The sequence below is a fragment of the Dama dama genome, chromosome 18 (assembly GCF_033118175.1).
Source record: "Dama dama isolate Ldn47 chromosome 18, ASM3311817v1, whole genome shotgun sequence".
Classification (NCBI taxonomy): domain Eukaryota; kingdom Metazoa; phylum Chordata; class Mammalia; order Artiodactyla; family Cervidae; genus Dama; species Dama dama.
The window spans coordinates 63,201,562-63,229,467 of NC_083698.1; the positions used below are offsets into that span (position 1 = coordinate 63,201,562).

A 27,906-nucleotide genomic window follows, 5' to 3' on the forward strand; every position below is an offset into this window, starting at 1 on the left:
CTTTCAGCATCTCCAATGGACTGCAGCCAATTCATGTGCAAAATTCCCAAGTTGCTGAGTCTTTTTGGCTTTCTCCTGTAAGATGACTGTCAGCTACTCCAAATGGCTTCTTTTTCTATTTTTTCATGTTTCAGATGCACTGGGCAAGTCAGTAGGTACCATCCTGCTGTTCCATTCCCCCCCCACCACTTAGCCCCAAAGAATATAACACTCAGGAGTTGTATAAGATGGGATATTTAGGTGAGTAATATGTGAGTAAAGAAACAGCAGCTTACGTGTGAAAAATAACCAGTGGGGAGAAAGGAAGTGTGGTGATTAAGTGAACAATTTAAAGTTCCTTGCTCAGAGTTACGAAGCAAACGTGGTCTAAGGAGCAGCATATGCCAGGGGTCCAACCATACTATACAAGGCTTTAGATTGTATAAGTCTTGTTTTAGAATAGGCCTCCTGCCCTCTGTTTTTAAAATAAAAGGATAGCATAGTTATCAAACAAAAGTCAAGCAATATAATAAACTATAAAGAAAAAAATTAAACTAAATCTATACCCACTTAAAACTAACCATCATTAACTTTAGTTAAATATCATTCCTGACTTTAACACACAGATTTTACAGAAAATAGAGGACATGTTTATAAACATAGATATATACCCCATAAAAAGTGCTCATGGGTATTGCATTCTTCGAGTTCGTGCATGCTTAAGAGTACTTGATTTGACAACTTGGTTGGCAATAATACACTTAATCCTCAGAAAACTAAAAATAGAACTGTCATATGATCCAACAATCCCACTCCTGGGCATAAATCTAGATAAAACTGTAATTCAAAAAGATACATGGAGAAGGAAATGGCAACCCACTCCAGTATTCTTGCCTAGAGAATGCTGTGAACAGAGGAGCCTGGTGGGCTGCTGTCCATGGGGTTGCAGAGAGTTGGATGCGACTAAAGCAACTTGGCATGTATGCATGCATTGGAGCAGGACCTGGCAACCCACTCCAGTGTTCTTGCCTGGAGAATCCCAGGGACGGAGGAGCTCGGTGGGCTGCCGTCTATGGGGTAGCACGGAGTCAGACACGACTGAAGCGACTTAGCCTCATCAGCAGCAAAGATAACATGCGCCCCTATGTTCGTACCAGCACTATTCACAACAGCTGAGACATGGGAACGACCTAAGTGTCCATGACAGATGAGAGGACAGAAATGTGGTACACAGACACAATGGAATATTACTCAGCTATAAAAAAAAAAGAATGAAATAATGCCATTTAGAGCAATATGGATAAAACTAGAGATTATCATAGTAAGTGAAGCTAGTCAGAAGAGAAAGACAAATACCACATGACATCACTTACAGGTGGAATCTAAACTATGACACAAATGAACCTATCTATGAAACAGAAACAGACCCAGAGACATTAGAGAACAGACTTATGGTTCCTAAGAGGGAAGGGATGTGGGGGAGGGATTAGCAGATGCAAGCTATTACATACAGGATGGATAAACAAGGTCCTACTGCATAGCAGAGGGAACTATATTCAATATCCTGGGATAAACCATAATGGAAAATAATACAAAAAAGAATGTATACAAGTATAATTGAGCCACTGTGCTATATAGCAGAAATGAACACTGTAAATACTTCAATTTAAAAAACTAAATTAACAATTATACCAAGTCACTCTTTTTTCTCCACTCAGAACTTTGGAAACATTTCTCCATTGCCTCCAGCCACTGAATCTGGCGGTAAAGAAGTCTGAGACCCTTTGGAGTTCCTTCCTAATCAGCGAAGAATTCTTTCTTCATTCTTGATGTTCATTCATTTATCAAGCTATGTTTTGGGGTCAAGTGCTTTCTGTAAGATTCTCTAGAACATACTGTAGTTTTTCAATCTGAAGATTCATTCCTTCATTTCAGGAAAAAATTTCTGTATTGTATCTTTCAGTACTTTTTTCAGTTTCTTTTTTTGGACGTTAATGTTTGAATATCTTTGTCTTTCTATAATTGTCCACTGAAGAATTAATCTTTGTTTTTTAAATTCTTCATTCACTTGAAATCATCTCAAGCCTTTTCTTGCATGCTACCAATTTCATTTTCAACGATGTTTCTTGCTATTTCTAATTTATTTATGTGTTCTATAATAGTGCTTTTGGCCAAGTTGTTTCCTTAGCTCTGCAATCTGACTTTTTATCTCATTCTTGAGAAATCTGTATGCAAGTCAAGAAGCTACAGTTAGAACCAGACATGGAACAACGGACTGGTGCCAAGTTGGGAAGGGAGTAGTACATCAAGGCCGTATATTGTCACCCTGCTTATTTAACCTGTGTGCAGAGTTCATCATGCAAAATGCCGGGCTGGATGAAGCATAAACTGGAATCAAGATTGCCAGGAGAAATATCAATAACCTCAGATATGCAGATTACACCACCCTTATGGCAGAAAGCGAAGAGAAACTAAAGAGCCTCTTGATGAAGGTGAAAGAGGAGAGTGAAAAAGCTGGCTTAAAACTCAACATTCCGGTCCCATCATGTCATGGCAAATAGATGGGGAACCAGTGGAAACAGTGGCAGACTTTATTTTCTTGGGCTCCAAAATCACTGCAGATGGTGACTGCAGCCATGAAATTAAAAGACACTTGCTCCTTGGCAGTCAAGCTATAACCAACCTAGACAGCATATTGAAAAGCAGAGACAATACTTTGCCAACAAAGGTCCATCTAGTCAAAGCTATGGTTTTTCCAGTAGTCATGTATGTATGAGAGAGTTGGACCATACAGCTGAACACTGAAGAATTGAGGCTTTTGAACTGTGGTGTTGGAGAAGACTCTTGAGAGTCTCTTGGACTGCAAAGAGATCAAACCAGTCAATCCTAAAGGAAATCAGTCCTGAATATTCATTGAAAGGACTAATGCTGAAGCTGAAGCTCCAATACTTTGGCCACCTGATGCAAAGAACTAACTCATTGGAAAAGACCTTGATGCTGGGAAAGACTGAAGGCAGGAGAAGGGATGAGACGATTGGATGGCATCACCAACTTGATGGACATGAGTCTGAGCAAGCTCTGGGAGATGGTGAAGGACAGGGAATCCTGGTGCGCTACAGTCCATGGAGTTGCAAAGAGTCAGACACAATGAGCGACTGAACTATTTTACTGAATTTATGTTCTTTTGATGTTCTTTGAGAATATAATACACCTGTAGAAACTTTTGTTTCTTAGGTAAATTCTTCCCCACTAGTTTCCTCTGTTCCCCACTCTGTTGCCTTTGCTGCTGTAGCATATTTATGTGGTTACCAGGTCATGTTATTTAAATATGCTCATGCTTAAGGTAGGCAGGTCTGTTCAGACCATTTATTTGCTCTGACACAGTGTTGGTGTATTCTACTTGACATATTTCCATCTCAGATGACAACTCTTTCTCTTCCCCTGTGTGCTTGTATTCTATATACTTTTCTGCATGGATGATATGAAAAATATTTCACAACTAGTATGACACAGACACTGAATAAGCAGGAAAGAGGTTGACCACAGTTCTGCAGCAGGGGCCTTGTTAGGCCACGTTGCCCCTTTAAGATAATAGACTGTGGGGTGGTCTGGAGTTGGATGGTTCTCATGAGAGGGGCTGGGGTCAAAGCTGAGACACTGCAGATAGTGATTATTTACTTCCTGGTATAGAAGCATTTCAATATTGTAACAGTCAGCACAGTCACACCAGTGTGTACCAGCCAAACCCGAGGCCTGCCTGTCTGTGTGCATCTGCATGGGGGAGGGAGGAAGAGCTGTGTATACAGGCTTTTGTTGGAGGAGCTGGGCTCTGCTCTGCCCTCTGATGGTTACAGCAAGTCCTGCAGCACTGTGAACTCCAAATGGAGAGGAGAGACATCTACTCTATCATGGGAGACAGAAGACCCTTGGGATGTGGGTTTTTTCCTTAAATTAGGAATGGGCTGGTTGCTCCTGTCCCTGGTTCACCCATCTTTCCTCAGCAAAACCCCCTCCCCTAAACACGAACACACAGAGAGTGGCCCCACTCAGAGGAAGTGTCCAACTCTCCAATCTTCTTTCCAAAATCTGAGATTTTAAGGAAAATTCTGCATTTTGCAAATTCCCCCAATAGGGGCAGCATTAGGAATTCTTCTCATTCTTGCCAGAAAACTTGGTCTTTTCCTTTGGCAATTATATTTTGAAGTTTAGGGCACAGTGACAAGGTTGGGCTGCTTCAGACGAATGGATAAGGAAGCTGTGGTACATATACACCATGGAATATTACTCAGCCGTTAAAAAGAATTCATTTGAACCAGTTCTAATGAGATGGATGAAACTGGAGCCCATTATACAGAGTGAAGTAAGCCAGAAAGATAAAGAACAGTACAGCATACTAACACATATATATGGAATTTAGAAAGATGGTAACGACAACCCTTTATGCAAAACAGAAAAAGAGACACAGAAATACAGAACAGACTTTTGAACTCTGTGGGAGAAGGTGAGGGTGGGATGTTGCGAAAGAACAGCATGTATATTATCTATGGTGAAACAGATCACCAGCCCAGGTGGGATGCATGAGACAAGTGCTCGGGCCTGGTGCACTGGGAAGACCCAGAGGAATCGGGTGGAGAGGGAGGTGGGAGGGGGGATCGGGATGGGGAATACGTGTAAATCTATTGCTGATTCATGTCAATGGATGACAAAACCCACTGAAAAAATAAATAAATTAATTAATTAAAAAAAAAAGGTTGGGCTGCTTCTCTCATCGCTGGTGAAACTTTTTACTGGTTAGATTTTTTTTTTTTTTTTTTACTGGTTAAATTTTTATTTTGGTAGTTCATTTTGTTAGGCTTCAGGGGATGGAGGTTCTGTGATCTGGCCTTTTTTATCCTAAAAGACCCCAAAGCACAATTTTAAAGGCCTAAACCAGCAGTTCTGGAGTTCTCAATCTGGCTGCCTATTAGAATCACTGGGCAGGTTTTAGAAATACAAGCGAAGTATTCCACAGATTGATTTAAGTGGTTTGGGAGGGGCCTATACATCAGTGCTTTTAGTTATTTGTTTTTAAATTCTTTTTATCGATTCAGATGGAAGGACTAAACAGGGTTGAGAACCATGAACCAAGATTTTGCCTTCTGATTGTTCATAATTTGATACACATAAGTACCACTTACAAAACATTTTATACCTGTATTAACAAAGGCAAAATATTTAAAAAAACACAAATTATTTATACTTTGAGTGGTCAGAGTATTACTTGAGCAGCCAAGGAAGCAGGAAGGAATTGAAGATATGTGTAGGACTTTGCTTCAAAATATTTTTATCTAACTGGATAACAGAACTTACACACCTGAAGAAAATAGGGAACACCACTGTAGGTAACGCCCAACTTCTAAGACAGTTCTGAGATCCTCCAATGGACAGAAAGGCGCTGCTGAGTGCTGGGCACACTATTGTGAAGAAGGTGAAGTTCATGATTTGGTGAGGGAGACAGCTACAGTAATAACTAGTCCAGTTCCCATGTAATCACACTTCCCATCCTTTTAAAGTTCTAATTTATGCAGTATTATCTAGAAGTGCAGGATGTGTTTAGAGGTGAAATTGATGGTTGGGATTTATCGTGTCTGGATAGTTTCTGAAGAGACTCAATCTGGGTTTTCAGGAATGGGAAAGGGCATTTCAAGTCTGTAAAGGAACCTGAACTGTGGCGTGGAGTCATCGAGGATCGTCTGGAAGACAGTAACAGGTTCAAGGAGCACAGAATTCAGAGATCAAGGCTGTAGCCACTGGGAGTGTAACAAATTGAGTCAAGAAGTGAGGGAGGAGTTTAAGGGTGTCTGAATTTCTTGCCTGAGAGACTAGAATAATGGTGGTGTCACTGACTTAGATGACAAAGCTTAAGGAGCAACCACATTGGGAACTGAGGTTTCAGATGAAGGTAGGATATCTAAGGATTGATGATCAGGAGGTAGGTGGGTCTAGATAGGAGCTCCAAGGCCACAACCCATGTGAGCACCCTGCACCTGAAGTGTAATTTCAGGGCTGTCTGCATGGAGGCTGCTCTCTGAAGCCTGGAGATGAGTTAATTTAGCAACGGAAATGAGTAGACAGCTAGGTCTAAATTAGGAGGAACTAGGCAGAGAATCATCCACCTCCCCCAGTGACTCACAAAAGCCAGGGGAAAGAGATTTGGTCAATGAAGCACAAAGGTCAGGGGAATGTCTAAGGTGATCTCATGAAGGCCTCCGAACCAGGATTTGACCCTTAAAACATCCAAAAACTTTTCAACAACAACTTGGACTGTCAAATCAAAGCAAAAAGCCCTCACACTGGTCACACTCAGTGTTTGCATAGAAGTGACGGCCCTGTTATCTGAGGAAGGAAATGTGTTTACAGAGTAAACCATTCACTGTGATCTCAATGCTGATGTCAGACCATTAACACTCATCAATTCTTATCAAAGCAAGCCATCCCTGCTCCAAACGTACCTCTCCACTGTGTGCTTCTGGAATGATGGTGATGATGAGGGTCAAGATGTGTCTGTGTGAATGCATACAGACACATGTGTACGTATGCTCATAAAAAGGGTCTTGGACATTTCTAAGCTACCCATGAGAATGTGAGAATAAAAATATTAACTGTAGGATGGCTCCCTTCCTTCTTGCTCTTTGAGTTTCCCCATCGCAGCCACTAAGCATAGATCTTGCAAGTATATTCACGTTCCTGCAGAAGGTAATAAAACAGGTAGAAAACATACCTATATTCGCAGGTTCTGGAAGAATAGGAAGCAGCAGTTGTTGCTTTTCCTCAGCTGGTTCCTAAAATTAGCACAAGGCAGCTTTACTCCCCTGCCTGCTAGAAATCAGGACAGATATACAAACATGGTCTCTTGAACCCACCTTGGTTCAATCTCCAGGAAGCTTGTGTTTTCATGGTTTCCAAGTACCCCAGGGTGGAGCTGAGGGTCAGCAGTTGATTCTTCACTCTCTCTGAGCATTCTACTCCCAGCAGGTATGAGAGAAGGCAGGAGGTGGTCACCTGGTTATACTGCCATCTCTAGCAGAACTGATGCTTATGATAAGAACAAAGCTATTACAAAAAGTCTCCTGGAGTTTTGTAGGGGAAATGCACATAACTTGGAATAAGCAGAACCCACATAAACTGATTTCAGGTCTGGATGGGCATTTCCATTTTACACAGTGAAAATAATGATAGTGGTGGTGGTTCTTCATTGTATGTTACTTGGGTTTTTGTGGATTTGCCCATATTCAGTGTGGAACAAAGACACACATGTGCTTTTAGATACACCTGCTAAAAGCAGTGTAAGCAAAAGGGCTGGGGTCTTACTGTAAAGCCACACAGTTCTCAAGGGGAGGGAGCTAGAAGTGAGAAAGGGAAAGCTGGCCTTCAAGAAAGTTTTGCTGGTGCCTGGCGACTACCTAATTCCTTGTCCCTGCTTCTAGTGTGCCTGCATCATCCGTTCCTTCTCCACTGGCTTTCTCTTCTCCTTTCTCTTCCACGTGACCCAATACGGCCACCCCAGCTCAGACTCCACAGGACGCTTTTGCTCCAACACTACCACACTTCACCAGTTTCTCTCTCTGCCTTCAAACCTCCCTGTCCCAATTCTAAGCAGCCCAGCTCATGTAAAGAGGTGGCTGGAGAGGAGGCCTCAAGTGGGCACAGGCGGGAAGCTTCCCTGAGGAGGTGGTGTGGACAGGGTTGCACTCTAATGCCAGCCACACGTACCTATCTATCTGCAGGCATCCTAACGTCCACCAACAAGTTTATGAGAGTGGAAACCTGACAAGTTCAACCCTACCTTAGCACCAACTGATTTAGACAAAAAGAAGTATCTGCTTTGAATGTAAACTTATTAATCAAACAGCAACTCAAACATTTTGCATAGCAAATTCATCTCTTTGTTCTGCATTTGTGGTTTCTCTGAAAACAGAATTAAACCAGGCCAAAGAACATGGCCACCTGTGACAGCAGCTGGTCTTTCTAGTCTGCTTAGAATACCCTGGGCAGTGCCACTGTAGTAGCCATTTGATGCTTCAAAATTATTTTTTGTTTAGGCCTATGTAGTTTGTTATAAAGATTTTGGAGCTAGGCTGCCTGAGTGTGTAGCCTGGCTCTACTCATAAGGTGAGGGATCTAAGACCAGGGGCTTCCCCAATCTGTGCCTCAGTTTTCTCATCTGTAACTTGAGGCTAATAACAGTACTGGCCCTAAAGGCTGATTAGGAGGATTAAGTGTATTAATATCTGTAAAGAGCCTGGGATGATGCCCAGCAAGTAGGATGTGTTCCAGTAAATGAATCTTATTACTGGTACATTCATTAAACAAAACCCCACACAAAAATCTTCCAGAGAAGCACTTGATAAAATACTTGAAAAATAAGTTTATTATAACTAATGAATATAAAATCTGACAAATGTTTTCAAATACTTTTGCAAAAAAAGTAAATCCCTCCCTTGTTCCCCCTCCCCACAAAATACAGAGTATGAACTTGGACAAAGTTTAACATGAAACCTAAACATGAAATTCTCATTTATCCAGTTGATCCTTAAAGGCTCCAACACATTATATCTAAGTAAATGTCCATTAAAATTAAGGAATCAACAAACCACTGGACACTTGCTTTCCACCGTCATTATGATGCTCATTCAAAATGCTGAAGGACAAGAACAGGTAACATAGGACTGCATGTGACAGATATTCAAAGTGCATGGATCTATGAAATCACAACCAACCGAGATGAAAATACTGGGGGCAGAATTAAACACTGACTTTAAAAAGCAATCCAAGGAAATATATGTACATAGTAGCCTTTGGCATCTGGTCTAATGTGTTTCTTCTTTACAGAGACATTATGTTGTCCAATCTATTAACCAGATTAAATCAACCTTAACACATGTCTCATCTGACACAGATTGTCCACAGCCAATTTCACATGAGGTAGTTGGGCTGCTTACTGACATTCTAGGGAAATTGTCATGACACCGGGGACTCACACATCAAACATGCCACGAGACTGGCTCATTAGCCTTCTGGGAAGCAACAGAATTACTTCCAGATCACCCTTCTCGTCACAACTGACTCCATAATACACCTATAAATAGACATAGATATGTGGGAATCTATGGATGAGATCAGCTTTGCTAGGGGTAACAAGCATCCCAGAGTGGTTTCTGTTTACAAAGTCTGGGAGGAAATACTGATCGGACTTTAAAATACATAAAATAGAAAGCCCAGTGCTTAGAACAAGCAAGGTCTCTTGCCTGTGTTTTCATATAGTGTAGCTGAGAACATGTGTTCACTCTGAAAGAGAGGTGATTAAAAAGGGTAACCAAAGAATTTGGAAAACTTGTGTTCCGCAGGAGTGCTATGTTTTCTCCTTTTGAAATGAAAGGTTATACAGAAATGGTGCAGAAGAAAGATCAACGCCTGCGTCAACTGTACTGCTGAGGGGCACTTCCAAGTGCCCTGAGGCAGCAGTGCGGTGAGAAATCGTGCAGACGGCCTCTGCACACAGGCTACTGCCTGTGCCAGGACTGGTCTGCGGGCATTTCCAGACGTGATTGGGCGCGTTCAGGGTGGTATGGCCGTAGAGGGGGGCATTTCCAGAGGAGGTCAAGTGAACAGTACGCTCATGGAATTGCTGAAAGGACCCCTACACCCTGTTAATAGATAAGCAGTCTTAAAATACTATTAGACAGCTAGTCGGGATTTTTATGACATTATTATGAACCCCTGAGTAAGCAACTGCAGACAATGAAGGGCCACCTGGAAGCAGAGTGTGTTTCCAAGTAAAGCACTCTACATGCATGTCATTGGGACATGGGTTGCTGTTGACACTGAAGCTCATGTACAGATTCCACCAGATCACAAACAGCATGGAAGTCAGGCATTCCAAGACAAAACACATTAGCTCAGCTAACAGAACAATGGCTTAGGATGTACTGTACTCATAAATTCTAAACTGAAAAAAAATTTTAAAGGTTGACACTTCACTTGAAAAAAAAGGAACCAAACATGAGGGCAGGAAAGCTGAAGAATTATTAAAAAAAAAACAAACCTAAAATCAGAAGCAAGTGATTCAGAAATGCACCATCATGTAACCAGCTTCTTATAGTACATGGTCATTTAGTAGGAAAAAAACACAAGAACAGTTTTCTTCCAGAAAGCTCCCAAAATCACATCTTGTATTGCTCATAACCCTCTGGCTTTCCTTACTGACTTAAATGATATTTCTTCTGATTTTTCACCATTAGATTTGGTTTCTTTAATAAGATACCTCTTGCTTCAGCTCTTTTAGTTTACTTCAAATTTAATAAAGAAAAGTGTAATTTATTTCTTGGTCCCTACCACAAGCTTTTCCTAATTAAAAACACTTTTCCAAAAATAGGAGACTGAAAACATTAACTTTAGGGATGGATATATGTGTGTGTGTGTAATTAATAATCAAAAAGAGAAGGCTGCAAATCTTTCCAGCAGCATTTATCTAATAACATATCACTTTTCCTAGACAGTACATACCATGTGGTCACCTGCCTCACAGCTATACCTTGGGACAGGGGTTCTTTAAGAAGCGCTCGCAGACTGAGAGAGAATCCTCATTGGCTGGGCACCTGACCCCGGCTAGGCCGGTGCCAGATGCTCCACCTATGTGCCAGAAAGCTGCTGCTGAGGAATAGAGCAAAACAGTTAAAAAAGGGGATGGGTTTGGTACTCTGATGAGGGTACTATTCACAACCATTAGTAACAGAAGAGGAGAGAGAGGCAGCAGGACTGAACTATGGAGTTCAGATATCCCTCATCATGGAATATGACACTTGGGGAGGATTTATATTCAGAATGACACAAATAATGATGACAAGGCCCCTGAAGTCAATACTTAGACATCCTAACAAATGCTGCCTTTCAAAGTCAATTTCCTGGGGATAGATGTCCTCAACATTCCAAGAGCCCCACTTCTACACTTCCTGTAGAGCTGGATCAGGAGGTGATGAGAAAATCATCTCCTCTTCAAAGACACAAGTTGGTTTCTTCCCCAAAAGGTACCCCCTTCTAACTTAGCATTTTTGTCAAGATTAGATACAAGGAATCAAATTTGCTTTCAAAGGACAAAAAATTGCCATCATTAACAGGATTTTATTTTGTTCAGTTAGACAAACACACGTTAATCCCTCCTAAGTGTAAGGCCTGGCTTCTGCTGTGGGAAGAAGTATAGACATGAATGAAATTATGAAAGTATGAAAGGTATGAAAGTACCTTGTGAGAGATTGTTCAAATGCTACTTATTAGCTTCTAATGACACCTAGAAGACACATTACCTTCTATTTTCCTTCAAGATCTCTCTAAAGGTTAATCTAGAAAGGGAATCCTAAAAATGATTGAGCAAGGTGATTACTCCACCAACAAACATAATACCATTTTCCCATCTCCTCTCACTGTCAGAATGAAAGCAAGCTTGGAAGCCCCAGGAATCTTGGGAGGATTCTGGAGAGAAAGCCTTAACTCTCTTTTCTCTTTGTCCTCTTCTTAGATAGTAAATGCAAATTAGCACAAATTGTGACTTTAAGTAAAATGGAGAAGCAAATAGTAAAGGTCCAGGATAAAGCTCTGACTATGTCAAGCTTCAGGTCAAATTGAATTTATCATCTAGTATGATGATAATTCAATTTCTAGAGCTTTATGCATCTCAGGTAAACTTAACATGCTCCAGTAAGGAAAATATTTATTAAAAAACATTACCCCCTTTCTGTAGGGCTGGAAAAGTGTTGAGTAGATAACGTGACTTATTCAAGTTACTCAAGCTTCTCTGACCAAAGATCCCAGATAATATGAAATCTTCTCCAGAAAACTGGGTCATATATGCCAAGGCAGTACCTATATAATGTGAATGGTTATGTTGAGCAGCTTTCTTTTTGTGTGTATTCAGAGCCTCGGTGGAAAATCTGAGGTATTTTCCGTGAGCCCACCTCTGCCAGGGACCACAGCAGTTCACCTGATGTGACAGGAAGCACCAGCATTTGCTCAAAATGGTCATGCTTCACAACACTTACAATCTCCAGGTAGCCTCCCCACCTGATGGCACAAGGGCTAATGTGCACATTCACTCAACGTAAAGCAAAGGCTGGTGGCTTTTTTCTTCCCTTTAGGAGGCTCTCTGAAGGGCAGGAAGTCTAAATTATCCCCGAGTCCTGCCATCATGCCCACATTAGCCAGAGAAGGAGATGCGCACTAATTACTTGTGGGAGTGGAGGAGACAACACACACACCTTGGCAGCTGCCAACAGCAAGTGCTAAAATATGAAAGAATCAATGTCACTTCAGCACTTTTTGTCTCTCCAGCCTTAAAATAGCCGATGCTGTTTTTCTAAAGTTTAAGCATTTTACACAAGTCCTTATTGTACAGAGTACCCAATTCAATAATTTGAGCTACGTTAGCTGCCCACTCATCTGTTTAAAGACAGACAAAAAGACCAAATCAGTACCCTTCCCCATAGCAACCTCCCACCCAAGGAGAGGGTTCTCTTTGCTCTCGGAGCAGCATCCCCTGGACCCCTCAAAGGAACACCACTTCCAGCTGGAGAGCCACCTCGTGCTGGACCTTTCCTTCCAGCGACTTTAAGCTAGTGGTCTCTGGCACAGAAGGTACCCGTGGCCTCTCCCCCATGCCCACTCCTGGCAGCCTGGCTTACTGCGGGACTGAGGCCACAGTCCTGGCATCACGTCACACTCTTTGGGTTGTTTCATGAAAGACTTAAAAATCCCACTTTTAAACTGTGACATGGTCCCAAAGCTCTTGAGACAGATAAGCAGCTGCATTTAGCCCACTCTGCAGTATTGGCGAGTAAGCCAAGACTGGTCAGAGAGCACATTCGGAACTGTGGCCCCTGGGGACAACACCAAGGCCTGCTGGTTCAGTTAAGAAAGCTGCTGAGTAAACTCGCTCCACTTCTCACTCTCCTTTTAACTACTTCACTTCAATGATGGCCTCCTCCTCTTTGCAAGAAAGGATACATTTAGTTCACGCAGAAGACTGGGAATTCCATAAACTAGAATTTAATCTCATAGTTCTTCAACCCTGTTGCACAAGAATACCTTGTAAAATTTATTCAAATTCAAGGTTTATTATCCTGAGTCCTACTCCCACAATTATGAATCTTCAGGTCAAGGTAAGGCCTGGGAATTTAATTTTCAAACAAGCTCTCCATGTGATTTTGATGCAGAGGTGGTCCAGGTCACACATGGAAATCATGCGGTTCCTCTATTTAGCGGCTATGTGACTGAGCCTATCCCTTGACCTCTAAACCTTACTTATGAAGTTTAATAATAATCCCTGAATACCATGGTTTTGCTGTGATGTCCAACTGAGACGATGCAGGGGAAAGCAGGTGGCAAAGGGTGTGTACTGCACAGGGGTCACCTCAGATGACCCACCCACCTCTCCCGTACTATCCCCCGGCTCGGGACAAGGACACACCACTCGTCTCTTCAGGGCCAGTCTCCCCACCTATAAATGGGATGGTACTGCTTGGTTACAACCAGTGTACCGGATGTGTTGAATACACAGGTTCTTCTGGCCCACAGAGCCACAGAGAAGAGAATTCTCTGCAGAACATCTAGGAATAGCAAACTCTACATTTTCAATAGCTTCAACAGAGGGGCCTAACTCCCTTGAAAATTTTAGACTAATCTAAGTTGACTGAAACACTGGCTATGAGTTATAGTCCTCATACAGAGGACTATACAGAAAATTGCTCCTTTTCAGCTTGGGTTTGGGTGACCCATTAAAACTAAAAGCTAAAAACAAAACATAATACTAACAAATTCATTTGTCAAATTTGCTCTTATAACTTGCTGTTCACATCTACATAACAGCTACAATTTGGTTTTCCATGAGGCCTTTTAAACTAAATATATAGCACCTTGATTTTTAAACACATGAAACATACAGCATTGAAAAAAATTATATATAAAAGCACTAGGCTTTGCCTTCCCCTCTCCATTCCCCAAGTAAGAGATTGGAGAGAGTTGGAGCTGCTGCTGGAAATTTAAGTCGGGCAACAAAACACTTTAGCAAACTTTATTCCCTGAAGTGAGGAGGCAGCGCTAGCCTGCAGATGTCATACCACCTCATCAGACTCCAGTCCGTGGACCTCGTATAAAGTGTCCAGTATCGCCAGCTGCTTCTCCATGGCAGGGAGGTAAAGGCTGAGGTCCCTCTGCATCCCAACACTGAAAGCTGCCTTCTGGTGGTCGCCTTCCTTAATGGTTAATGCAGCCACAAAATCTTCATAGGATGGAGCTGCCCTCAGAGCTAACTGCAAAAGAATTGTTCGTGAAAAGCTGCACCATGACATGCTCTCTTGTGCATTATACTCATGCACAAGCACATGCGTGCACACACAGTCACACAGAGACACAGAGCTAAGGCGAGCAAGAGTGAAAAAACAGGCACACATTCCTTCAGCTCATGGACTCTTCAATATGTTTCAAGAACCAAATCACTTTAATGCTTGAAGAAGCACGTGGGCTTGGGCTATCCTGAGGATGAATGATCCCATCAAGTCTTGGGCTATCCTGAGGATGAATGATCCCATCGAGTCAGGGAATGGTGAGAGGAGAACAGTTTGAGAAAAGCTCAAACTTTCTCATTCACAGTGATCCAGACTCTTCCCGTGGAGTGCTCAGGATGACTTGCACGCATGCTACTTGCACAGTCTCTGTTGGCACATGGCCAGCCTGGCAGCAGCTCACCATCCTGTTTATATCTCATCTCCACATACTTTCTTTACCTATGTCCCATTCACCCTTATGTAGAGATTTCCTTTGTATTCATGAATATTTTCTAAAAATGAAGGGGGCTAACATTTATGGTTTGCTTGCATGCTGGTGCTTTAACATATTTTATCCCAGCTAATCTTTGTAAGAACCCTGTACAATCTATATCCCTATTTTACATATGGAAATCACACAGCTAATAAGTGCCAGGGCCAGGATCTGAACTTAAGATCATCTCTCTACTTTTTCAACCACACCACCAACCACACTGCTTCCCTGAGGAAAGATTTCCTAAGCTCCTTACAGCTCCCCTCCCTCTGCAGGCCAACTGTTCCCTAAGCGTACTGAAATCTGTTCTCTGGCATCTACCGGTTTGGCTCTACAGAGCTCTCCGGAGGCTTTTTAAATCTTCAATAGATTGTAAAAAATCTTGCAGTTGCTTTCTTGAGCTTCCTTATGTTGAAAGCCTTTGAGAATCAACCCTCTCCCTTTCTGCAACTGGAGAGTGACTGGCATTATGCGGTGGTTACAGCACAGCCACTAGGTGAGGAGACTTGGACTTGAATCCCAAATCTTTTACAGGTTAGCTTGAGGAATTTAAGCAAGGGGACTAAATTAGAACCTCAGTCTCCTCGTCTGCAGATGACTGGTAGCACTTTCCTTATTTGAGGGATTAATGGGACATGCAGGATGTGTTTACTCCACTACCTCGCACATCATAAACACTCAAATAATGGTAGGGGTATATGGGAGAGCAGAGGACGGAGGAAAAGCAACTGTCCAAAAATATCATGAGAGAAAATCTCCCAGAACAGAAGGATATGAGTCTCCAGATTTAAAGACCTAGTCAAATGCTTAGCAAAATGAATGATGAAGACCAAAAGGCGAACATGGTGGAATTTTAGAATGTGGGGATAAAGAATAGATCCTAAAAGCATCTAGGAGGAGGTGAGGAGCGGTTCATATACATTAGATTTTACAGGTTTTAGAGTAGTAACACTGGAAGCTGGAGAACATCAGAGGACCGCCTTCAAAGTTCTGAGAGAAAATCACTATTAACCTAGAATTCTGGTGGTTCATGGTAAAGAATCTGCCTGCAATGCGGGAGACACGGGTTCAATTCCTGGGTTGGGAAGATCCCCTGGAGAAGGGAATGGCTACCCACTCCAGTATTCCTGCCTAGAGAATCCCATGGACAGAGGAGCCTGGTGGGCTACAGTCCATGAGGTCGCAAAGAGTTGGACACGACTGAGCAACTTTCACTTCAGAATTCTACACCAGCCAAAGCAACACTCTAGGAAATGGGGGCAGAATAAAGACAATTTCAGGCATGTAAGAACTCAAAAATTTAGTTCCCTTGCACTCTTTTTTTTAGGAAGCTAATAGAGTTTGGATATCATAAAAAAAAAAAAGGGGGATTAGACCAATAAATAGGAAGTCACAGGATTTGGGAAATAAAATTAAGGTGAGGTGGGGACTCAGTATAGGGAAATTTGAGAACAAAAGTTCTAGGACAACAGCAGTACAACAAATCAGACTGGAATAAGAGTTTAGAAAGTTCTGGAAAAAATATAGATAATCCAATAATAATCCATAATAATCCAATAATAATCGATCATTTTGTGAGTTCAAAATGATGGTGATATGAGAGAGTTCATGGTACAGGGAAAAACATAAAAGTCATTTAAGAAAGAACAAAAAAAGTCATAGAATTCTGGCTCATCACCATCATGTTGACTTGTGATATAATTAATTATACAGGGAAAGGGGAGGTAGTGACAGTAAGGTCTGAGATAGCTAAACTCTAATCCATAACAGAAATCAACATTAATTAAAATTGATAGGGCCACAAAGAAGAGTAAATAGTTTTAGAATTACAGAGGTATTGGAAGAAATAGCCAAAGCATTTGAAAGTTGCAGCCTCTTTTAGTGAGTCTGGGAAGTATGGAACAAACTGTCGTTTTTTGTTATAACCTTTTTGGTCTCTGTAATAAAAAGCAAAATAAAACTACATTCGTGTATTTACATAAAATAAAAAATGTTTAAAGTTTCTCCAGAGTGGAGTCCACAACAATGCATTTCTCAAAGGCTCCTAGGGAACAACGATGCAGCTGAGTTTATTTGGGAAACAATGACAGAACTCAGCTGAAAAGGAAGCCAAAAAAGAGAGCCACAGAAAGGGACAGAGCCTAGACCAGACGTCAGTTCTACAGACCATAACTGTTCAAAGATGAACGTCCAATATTTGGCTGTTAAGTCAGTCAGATTCTGTGAGTGTAAAAGATATTTCCCTGAGCAACCAAGATTAGTTAGATCTTCCCCTGATGATTTTAATCAGGACATCAGAAAACTCAATAAACTTCCCAAAGTAGGGATGACTTGGAGAATAATAGGAGACAGACTGAGAGGAAGTTCCTCTATTAATAATGCTGTTACCAAATGCTCAACAGAATCTATTTTCTTAAAAATCAGAAAATTTAAAAACTATTGGCAGTAGCATCAAGAGTCTTCAAGATGCTCTTTTCCTATAACTTTGGGTGTTATTACCTGACATCCATGTGTTTCAGGTTTCGTTTATAAGCAGGGAAAATAGGAGAACCTACTTCAGAGTTATGAGATTAATAACTTTACGTAAGTAAAGCACTTAAAACAACATCCAGTGCACTGTAAGTGCTCTAAGTTGGGGTTTTAGTTCTTTGCGTTAGACACAGATATTCTATGGAATATCTTCTAGGAATACTTCTAGGAATACTACGGAATACTTCTAGGAACCTATTTTGAGGAAATAACTGTTTTAGTAAAAAATGCATAAAAACAGATGCCGTTTCATCTGTAAAAACAAACTTAGAAGCAACTGAAATTTCCAACACAAAGGTTTGGACAAATAAATTACATTACCTCTATTCTGGGGGGAAATATTATGCAATCCCTAAAAATAAGTGGGGATGGCTACAGCTAATACTGCTGTTGGATATACAGCAAACGTGTTAAAGAGTAAATTCTAAGAAATCACATCACAAGGAGAAAAATTTTTCCTTTTTCCTTTCTTTTCTTTTTATTGTATTTATATGAGAAGATGGATTTAGCTGAACCTATTGTGGTAATCATTTTATAATACATTTAAATCAAACCATCTTGCTGTGTGCCTTAAACATACAGTAACGTATGTCAATTATTCCTCAATACAACTAGAAAATATAAAAACTTAAAGAGTGGAGAAAAACAATACAAAACCAGCTAAGTGTCAAAAAATTTATATGCATATACAGAGTAAGTATACAAAATTAAGATAATTATACACATAAAATAAACATAAAATAGAAATATCTATTAATAGATATTTATATAAATATACACAATAAATAGAACATTGAAAAGAATATGTTAAATATATCAAAATAAGAGCTAAGAAGATAAAACACAAAAATGTTGAAGATGGTTATTATAAAATGGTGAGACTGTGGACAGTTTAAGTTTTACCCTTTCTATTTTTCTATACATTTTATGTTTACAATGAATCTAAATTACTAAATTAATTACTAAATTACTAAATAATCTAAATTACTTAGAAAAATGCTGTAAGTTAAAATGTCCTCTCAAAGACATGCTCATGATAAATTTTCTGCTATAGCTTCATTCTTGTTGGCAATGTCTCTTGGATCATCAATATTTCAGGATTAAACTCTGCCCTCTCTACTGAAAAAAACAAAAACAAAAACCACATTTATGTTTCTTATAAATGAGGCAACTCAATGTTTCCCTGCTTTTCATCTCACCAAGGGAACTTGCGTGTCAGGCACCTGCAGGCAATCACAGTATTTACTCAAGGAGATTGATGAATGGAGCAGCATCTTTTGCCTAATTTCTCACTAGCAGCTTCTCAATGATTCTATCTTCACTGTGGAGAGCTGTGATGTGTGGGATGAGCATCAGCCTTGGAGACAGATTTGGGTTTAGACCTGGGCTCTGCCCCTGCCTCACTCTGGGACTGAAATGAACAGTTCTGAACTTGTAAAACAGCAGGAGCTAATCCTAAGGATTCCCAAAGATAATGAACACAGAAGTACCTGGCACAGTGTCTGATACACGGTGTTAAGTGTCCAATAGCCACACAGAAGCTATTATTATGTTATTAAACATCCACTGAAGGTGGATGTGTGAGCAGTGTGTAGCTGCAACTGGTCTGGCTCCTATTCCAGTGAACAGTAAAATGTTTCATTTTCACTAAAATTTGATTTCTTCCATGATAAATTCCTCCCACTTTCTTTACCTTTCTCCTAAGAAATCATGACCTGAACAGTTCTTACCTTGGGTAAACTAGAAAAAGACTTCATCTGCAAGCTAATTTTAATCTGACATTTCCTATTGTACCATGACATGAGATTCAGCCTTTTCATGGCTGCACCTGACTATGGCTGACCTCTCGCCCGATGGGAGAATCACAGAATATTATTGCTGACAGAAAGGGGCCATCTGCTCCAGCTATTTTACAAAGCAGATGACCTGATCTGTCCACCTGAGTACTATGATTCTCAGGTGTGTGTTCTTCCCAGGTCATGCTAGGAAGGAAGGAATAATAGGTAACAGGAGCCAACACACACAAATACAAACACTTCCACAAGGAAAATAATTGGCGAAGAAGAGATTTCCAGTTCTGGTCACTGGCAACCCAGGTCAGTTAATATTCAAAGATACAATTCAGTTTAGGAAAAAAATGACGTATTAAAATCTGAGAATTACCAGGCCTGACCCTGACAGGCAGCAGAGGGAGCTATGGGCTTGAAACCACCACCGGTTTCCCCTCAGAGGGTGAGCACCTGGCCGCCTCCTGCCTATCTCTAGTATACACCGACACTCTTTACTACCTCATCAGAAAGGCAGCCACTTCTGAGACAAATCTCAGGGTCCCTGGAACTAGATAAGGTGAAGCACACTCTAAGTCTTTTCTTACTGTTTATTGCCAACATTTCCACACAACAGACCTACAGATTTCAATGAAATAAGCAACGTTTTGTTCTTATTCTCAAAAACAAAGCAAACAGAAATACCACACACATACAAAGCAAAACAAAACACCTTGCTGAGACCATCAGAACATTAGGAGGCAGAAGGCTTACTTACCGCAAAAACTCCTCGAACCACCCAGCCATGGTGCTGCCGTAAAGTTTTACCATATGCATTATCTTGAAAAGAAGAAATACTCCATGAGGGACAATTTCATCAGAATTTGATGTGTTATTTGCATCATGTCCTTTCTAATGTACATAGCAGCACATTCCTTAGGTATTAAAAACTGAGGGAAAAAAGCTTAAAATTACAAGATTACATACCCCAAAAGTCCTTGAGCAGGAAAAACAAAACCTCCAGAGATTTTTTTTTTTAAAGAAAAATTGGTATTTCCACTCTTACCCTGTGTCAATATAGCTGAATGGCAGCTTATTATTATGGTTGGAAAATTCAACACATATAAGGAAGTAAAAAGGGAGGAAAGGATATTGTCATGTGGAGAATATAATTTAAAATACACTATAAAAACAGAAAAATGCAGTTCTTTGAAATGTTGTGTGACCCTGCACCAGTCCCCTAGCCAACCTCTCTAACCATCTGTTTTCCTCTTTGTAAAGTTTTCTCTAAGTATTTTCTCTTCAATTCTAACATTCTATTCTGGGATGTCAAATGTTAGTCCTAGATGTCCCATGACCCTGGATATACAGTATTAAAGCTAGAACTCTGAAAACTATCATGGAAAGAACAGCTTGATGTTATTAAGCTAGATATAAAGTAACTGGTGAGGCTTATTAATAAGTCAATTCATATTCTAGACTTTAAAGATAAAAACCTATTATTTTTTTCGAACTGAGTTTTAGAAGGAGATTTTAAAACTTCTATATAATAATTTTAATTACAAAAAATAATCTCAAGAACAAGATTACTGTATTTTATGCAAGGGATGTGTTCCTGAAGGCTTTGAATAATTCAATATATGCCAAATTGAAAACTGATTTTTCTACAGGAATAAACATTCTCTCAGGAGGCACAGCTCTATATCACCACAGTGCATTTTTATTTCAATGCTCCATTTTATTTTTTCAGCATCATCTTTAGTGGTCTACAGAGTCCTCACATTCCTAAATTATAGCACAGAGTACCACGGGGGTTGTTTGACCTTCTTTATCATGTTTTACCACATCAAAATTTTATTCCAAACTTGTTTATTTTCATGGGCTAGTTTTAGCACTAGTACAAGCACCACTGCCATCTAATCAGTGCTTGGGTAACACTATAATAGGTTACAAAGACATTTTAAATTGTAACAAGAGCAGAGGTAAAAATAATGACAACAACAACAAAAAAAACCCTAGACATCAAAACTACAACCACAAGTTCCTATGCAGCAAAACACAGTGTGGCTCACAGAACTGCCGAAGGACATCAGATATCTGCCTTTTACTGAGCAAAACAGCCAGGTCGCGTGGCTGCAAGTTTAAACACAGTTTACAATTTATTTGAGTCCTCTAGCTTTAAAATGATGTAATTCTTGTCAATGTCTATTGTTAAAATTAGGGTGAGGCTTCATTAATACTTTTAGGATCAGCTCAGTTCAGTCTCTCAGTCGTGTCCGACTCTTTGTAATCCCATGGACTGTAGCACGCCAGGCTTCCCTGTCCATCACCAACTCCTGGAGCTTGCTCAAACTCATACCCATCGAGCTGGTGATGCCATCCAACCATCTGATTCTCTGTCGTCCCTTTCTCCTCCTGCCTTCAATCTTTCCCAGCATCAGGGTCTTTTCCAGTGAGTCAGTTCTTCACATCAGGTGGCCAAAGTATTGGAGTTTCAGCTTCAGCATCAGTCCTTCCAACAAATATTCAGGACTGATTTCCTTCAGGACGGACTGGTTGGATCTCCTTGCAGTCCAAGGGACTCCCAAGAGTCTCCTCCAACACCACAGTTCAAAAGCATCAATTCTTCAGTGCTCAGCTTTCTTTATAGTCTAACTCTCACATCCATACATGACTACTGGAAAACTCATAGCTTTGACTAGACGAACCTTTGTTGGCCAAGTAATGTCTCTGCTTTTCACTACGCTGTCTAGGTTGGTCATAGCTTTTATTCCAAGGAGCAAGGGTCTTTCAATTTCATGGCTATAGTCACCATCTGCAGTGATTTTGGACCCCAAGAAAATAAAGTCTACAACTATTTCCATCTATTTCTGCTTTATTGACTATGCCAAAGCCTTTGACTGTGTGGATCACAATAAACTGTGGAAAATTCTGAAAGAGATGGGCATATCAGACCACCTGACCTGTCTCTTTAGAAATTTGTATGCAGGTCAGGAAGCAACAGTTAGAATTGGACATGGAACAACAGACTGGTTCCAAATAGGAAAAGGAGTAAGTCAAGGCTGTATATTGTCACCCTGCTTATTTACCTTATATGCAGAGTACATAATGAGAAACGCCGGGCTGGAAGAAGCACAAGCTGGAATCAAGATTGCTGGGAGAAATATAAATAACCTCAGATATGCAGATGACACCACCCTTATGGCAGAAAGTGAAGAAGAGCTAAAGAGCCTCTTGACGAAAGTGAAAGAGGAGAGTGAAAAGGTTGGCTTAAAGCTTAACATTCAGAAAACTAAGATCATGGCATCCGGCCCCATCACTTCATGGCAAACAGATGGGGAAACAGTGGAAACAGTAGCTGACCTTATTTTTTGGGGCTCCAAAATCACTGCAGATGGTGACTGCAGCCATGAAATTAAAAGACGCTTACTCCTTGGAAGGAAAGTTATGACCAATTTAGACAGCATATTAAAAAGCAGAGACATTGCCAACAGAGGTCCATCTAGTCAAGGCTATGGTTTTTCCAGTGGTCATGTATGGATGTGAGAGTTGGACTGCAAAGAAAGCTGAGTGCCGAAGAATTGATGCTTTTTAACTTGGTGTTTGAGGAGACTCTTCAGAGTCCCCTGGACTGCAAAGAGATCCAGTCAGTCCATCCTAAAGGAGATCAGTCCTGGGTGTTCACTGGAAGGATTGATGTTGAAACTGAAACTCTAATACTTTGGCCACCTGATGCAAACTGCTTACTCATTTGAAAAGACCCTGATGCTGGGAAAGATTGAAGGCAGGACGCAAAGGGGATGACAGATGATGAGATGGTAGGATGGCAACACCGACTCAACGGACATGAGTTTGGTTGGACTCTGGGAGTTGGTAATGGGCAGGGAGGCCTGGCGTGCTGCAGTCCATGGAGTCAAAAGAGTTGGACACGACTGAGAGACTGAGCTGAATTATTTCCACTGGTTCCCAATCTATTTGCTATGAAGTGATGAGACCAGATGCCATGATCTTCGTTTTTGAATGTTGGGTTTTAAGCCAGCTTTTTCACTCTCCTCTTTCACTTTCATCAAGAGGCCCTTCAGTCCCTCTTCCCTTTCTGCCATAAGGGTGGTGTCATCCACATATCTGAGGTTACTGATATTTCTCCCGGCAATTTTGATTCCAGCTTGTGCTTCATCCAGCCTAGCATTTCACATGATGTACTCTGCACATAAGTTAAATAAACAGGGTGACAATATACAGCCTTGACGTACTCCTTTCTCAATTTGGAACCAGTCTGTTGTTCCATGTCTGGTTCTAACTGTTGCTTCTTGACCTGCATACAGATTTCTCAGGAGACAGGTCAGGTGGTCCGGTATTCCCATCTCTTGAAGAATTTTCCAGTTTGTTGTGATCCACACAGTCAAAGGCTTTAGTGTAGTCAATAAAGCAGAAGCAGATGCATTTTTGGAACTCTCTTGCTTTTTCAATGATCCTACAGATGTTGGCAATTTGATATCTGGTTCCTCTGCCTTTTCTAAATCCAGCTTGAACATCTGGAAGTTCACAGTTCACGTACTGTTGAAGCCTGGCTTGGAGAATTTTGAGCTTTACTGGCGTGTGAGATGAGTGCAATTGTGCAGTAGTCCGAACATTCTTTGGCATTGCCTTTCTTTGGGTTTAGAATGAAAACTGACCTTTTCCAGTCCTGTGGCCACTGCTGAGCTTTCCAAATTTGCTAGCATATTGAGTGCAGCATTTTAACAGTATCATCTTTTAGGACTTGAAATAGCTCACCTGGAATTCCATCACCTCCATTAGCTTTGTTTGTAGTGATGCTTCCTAAGGCCCACTTGACTTCTCACTCCAGGATATCTGGCTCTAGGTGAATGACCACACCATCGTGGTTATCTGGGTCATTAAGATCTTCTTTGTACAGTTCTTCTGTGTATTCTTGTCACCTTTTCACAGCATCTTCTGCTTCTGTTATGTCCATACCATTTCTGTCATTTGTTGTGCCCATCTTTTTGTTCCCTTTTCATTCATTCAAAAGGGAACTTTTAGCATACCTTACTACAATTTTACACAATTCAAATTTGCATAAAATACATTATATTTTGTATAAAATAAGACTGCACATTTGAATTCTAACAGCAGATTTCCCTGGCTATCTAAAGTTTTAGGAATGGGTTGAAATGCCAGCATCCAGTACAGCAAAGCTAAAGTAGAAATGATAAAAACGAATAAATTCAAGTGTAGAAGGAGCTCTTAGAGAGCCTAAAGGAGAAATTAAGAGTAAATTCAATCTTTTTCTTAAGAGAAGAGTCTGAGTAGGCTAGAGCATTGTCAAAGATATAAGTCTTCAATGAAAATCATACTTAAACCCTATCTGATTCTCTAAGGGGACGGATGTTATCAGAGACATTTTAGAAGGTATACAAGAGCTTAGTGAAGAAAGGGTTGTCAGCACACAAAGTGTACCGGTGCAGATGGGCAGGAAATACTAGGCACAGCCTCTGGGGTAAATCAGCAAGACTGTCAACTTTCCAAGCATCTGCGGAGCCGTCTGGGCTGGTAATATAGTGTACAGGCCCATGGAAAACATCCAGAGGTGAGTCACAGAGTACAGTGGGAAAACTGTATTTCTTGTGATCCTCATCCATGTAAGGTATTAAATACCATTAAAAATTAGCAGATGAAATTCAGTGCCATTACAATCTGCTCATGGACAGTCACAATGGAACAGCTGCTCCATCAATAAGAATTTCATATGAGCCTACCACACGCCCTTTACTGTGCAAGGCAGCATGGATCTCTGGGTGATTTAAACTCAGTCCCCTATCCTCAGGAAGTTCATGGGCTTTTAAGAGAACCAGTGTTTAACAAATCATTATTATGTAAACTGCCAACTGCTGTAACAGACATCTGTATCCAGTACTACAGGAAACGAGAGAGGTGAATCCAGCCTGGGAGCATGTGGACAAAGAGAATTCTCCAGAGGACTCGCAAAGGCTGGCTAGGGCAGAGAGGAGGGCGGTGGCTGGAGCTGCAGATGGAGGAAGCTACATGGAGATGGTGGCAGGAAGGGAGAACCATTCACTAGTGTTGTGGACACTGGAGATGGGGCCAAATTGGGAGGACCTTTTAATGCCATGTAAAGGGTTCTGAACTTCCCATCTAAAGCACAGTAGTAGTTTAAAAAGGTATAAAACTTACTGCTTTTTTTTTTTCCTTCAAAATTAATGTGTTCATTGTTAAAAACACGGACAATGTAAAAAGGGAAGAACTAAAGAGATATATAATCATGCCTCCCAGAGATAACCACATAGGGCATTCTAGAGGTATACTCTTTTAAGTCTTCTTTACTATACAGATAGTATTATTTTCTTCTACTAATAGTCACGATCATTCTAATTTGGAAATTGTGGTGGGGAAGTAAAAAGAAACCCACATTTCTTTACAGTATGTAGCAAACACAGGTGCCTCCTGTCTTGGTCTTTGAGCCTTCAGCTCCAGAGCTTACCTGGCAGACAAACTGCCTGTTTATAAGGGCTCTGGATCCAGTACTTCTCCAACCTCAGGGACTTTATACCTTTCCTACCCTTTGCCAGTGAAGTAAAATACTCAAAAAGGCCCAGAAACCTTTCTTCACGCCCCCTTCTATGGGATAGCAAGAAAACAAGGATGTGGTGAGCCCAGGTAAGAGGGGCAGCCTGGTCTAAGGAAGAGAGAGCTTCTACAGGAACACTATCTCTGTATCCCACCTGGTCCTTCTAGAGGAGGCAGCTGTTCTTTGCTGTGCCTGCATCTTGCCAAGAGAAGAGTTCCACTGGGCAAACACCAGCCAGGCAGTCTAACAGGAGAAGAGGGAAGCAGAGAATTTCGGCTGGGTCCTGAAACAGGCCTAGGAAGACCACTTCTGCAATTGAAAACCAACAAATAAAACTCATAAAGAAAAAGACTTGACCAAAGTCCTTAGGTGACTTCTAGGGCTGCACACATCTCTGCCACGTGAGGATGCATTAAATTAGGATGAAGTCTATAAGCCTGACCTATTTTGGTTACCTAGAGAAGATTAGAAAATGAAATACATTAATCTTCACTGAACTACCCATTTATTATCATAATGCATGTTCTATAATCTGGAAGTATTTTTGGCCTCTGAAAGACATAAATGATTCCCTTCTTCCAGTTCTTTTAAATGTGTCAGTTCCTTAGAAACTAAATCAAAATTTCTGAGTAGGAAGCACTGACAATCACCTTGCCCAACTCTTTTCTTTTTATAGATTAAAAAAACAGAAGACCCAGAGAGATAGTTACCTGCCGAAGGTCACAAAACTAAAAGCAATGAGGACTTAGGCCATTCCTGTCACATTAAAGCATCCTGACAAAACTGATGTTTATTCTTTGTGATACAACAAAATAATGAAAATGAAAAATGTGCCTTTTCCCAGCCGTATCTTGAAAAAAATCGGAACCTTATTCTATTTATGGAAACAACGCTGATCTCATTTTTTTTAATGGTTAGTCAAAACCTTTGTACGAAGTATTTAGAAATGATGCCTCAATCCATTACAGCATCTGAGTACCAACAACCTTTCCATTACTGCTGATAGACAGCTATTCTGTGCAGAAGCAGAATGCATGAGAATGTTTCTTGTAAATCTATAACTAGTAAGGACTTACAAAGTTACTTTGGGTTGTACAGGGGACAATAGAGAAATACAAATCCAAGGTTTAAGAGAGCTTGAGAAGCAGACAAGTAAAGGCAGGAAGCGTGGCATCAATCATTCACTGAGCTCAGGAAACACGAATTACCTCAGTTCTGTAAATGAGTTAAATTAGGAAGTTCTCAGACAAGAATCATGAACGAAGAAAGATTTGAAAGTGAATAAGCAGAAAACAGAGTGGAAAAGGAATAATGTGTAAATGTGACACCATGTATATGAATTTAAAACATGCAATATAATATAGATACTGTTTATGGACACATAAATATATAGTTAAAGTATAAAAGCATTTATTATATAATAATAAACTACAAATTCTGAATGAAGATCTTCTCTGGAAGTAATGGGGTCATGAGGTAGTAGGTGGATTGTGTTTATATATTTGTCCAAATGATAAACATTTGATATAATTTAAATGGGCTTTCCAGGTGGCACAGCAATAAAGAATCCGCTTGCCAAGCAGAAGACGCAGGAGTCATGGCTCAATCCTGGGTCGGGAGGATATCCTGGAGTAGAAAATGGCAATCTGCTCCAGTATTCTCACCTGGAAAATTCCAAGGACAGAGGAGCCTGGCGGGCTACAGGCCACAGGGTTGCAAAGAGTTGAACGCAATTGAGCACACACATCAAAAGACCTACTACTAGGAAAACCCCCAAATTCTATAAAGTGACTAAGTTTCAGGCAAAATGAATAGTGTGGAGAAAAGCTAACTTAATAACCAGTTGACGGAGATGAAACCAGTACCCAAAGATATCCTACGTTACCTTCAGGCACCATGGAGATGAAAACTTGTACTGTAAGCCAGTTCTGCCATTAGAGCACACGCTGTGAATAGTTCTGAAGATGGCATGACTTCATTCACACGTCCCAGGACTTCCAGAACAGTTAGATCAAGTTATGATTTGATGTCAAATATCTAATAGCAAGTTCTGATTTTCTCTCTCATATAGCTCTCCTTATTTGTGAAAGCCTTTTATATTAACTGTATAACTGAGTATCCTTTAATTTTTTTTTCCTATTCTATGCTAGAGATTTTGGTTAGGTTAATGTTTATATGACATTTATGAAATCGTTT

The 27,906-nt window shown here is 40.6% G+C and overlaps 1 protein-coding gene across 7 annotated transcripts in view; it reads right to left on the reverse strand.

Annotated features, from left to right (window-relative positions):
* Positions 1–13,824: 13,824 nt before the first annotated feature.
* PLEKHA8 (pleckstrin homology domain containing A8) overlaps positions 13,825–27,906 on the reverse strand; it is a 59,939-nt gene continuing 45,857 nt past the window's right edge. For 3 of the 7 annotated variants that reach the window (XM_061165447.1, XM_061165440.1, XM_061165446.1), the window contains 2 exons: positions 19,900–19,961; positions 13,825–14,318 (listed from right to left, as the gene is read on the reverse strand). In XM_061165447.1, the coding sequence (XP_061021430.1) occupies positions 14,121–14,318; positions 19,900–19,961 (260 nt within the window). In that variant the 3' untranslated portion in view covers positions 13,825–14,120. Of the gene's footprint in view, positions 14,319–14,338; positions 18,472–19,899; positions 19,962–23,563; positions 24,320–25,864; positions 26,020–27,098; positions 27,375–27,906 lie in introns of those variants that run through there. The other 4 variants (XR_009696689.1, XM_061165442.1, XM_061165441.1 and 1 more) reach the window with 4 other exon arrangements.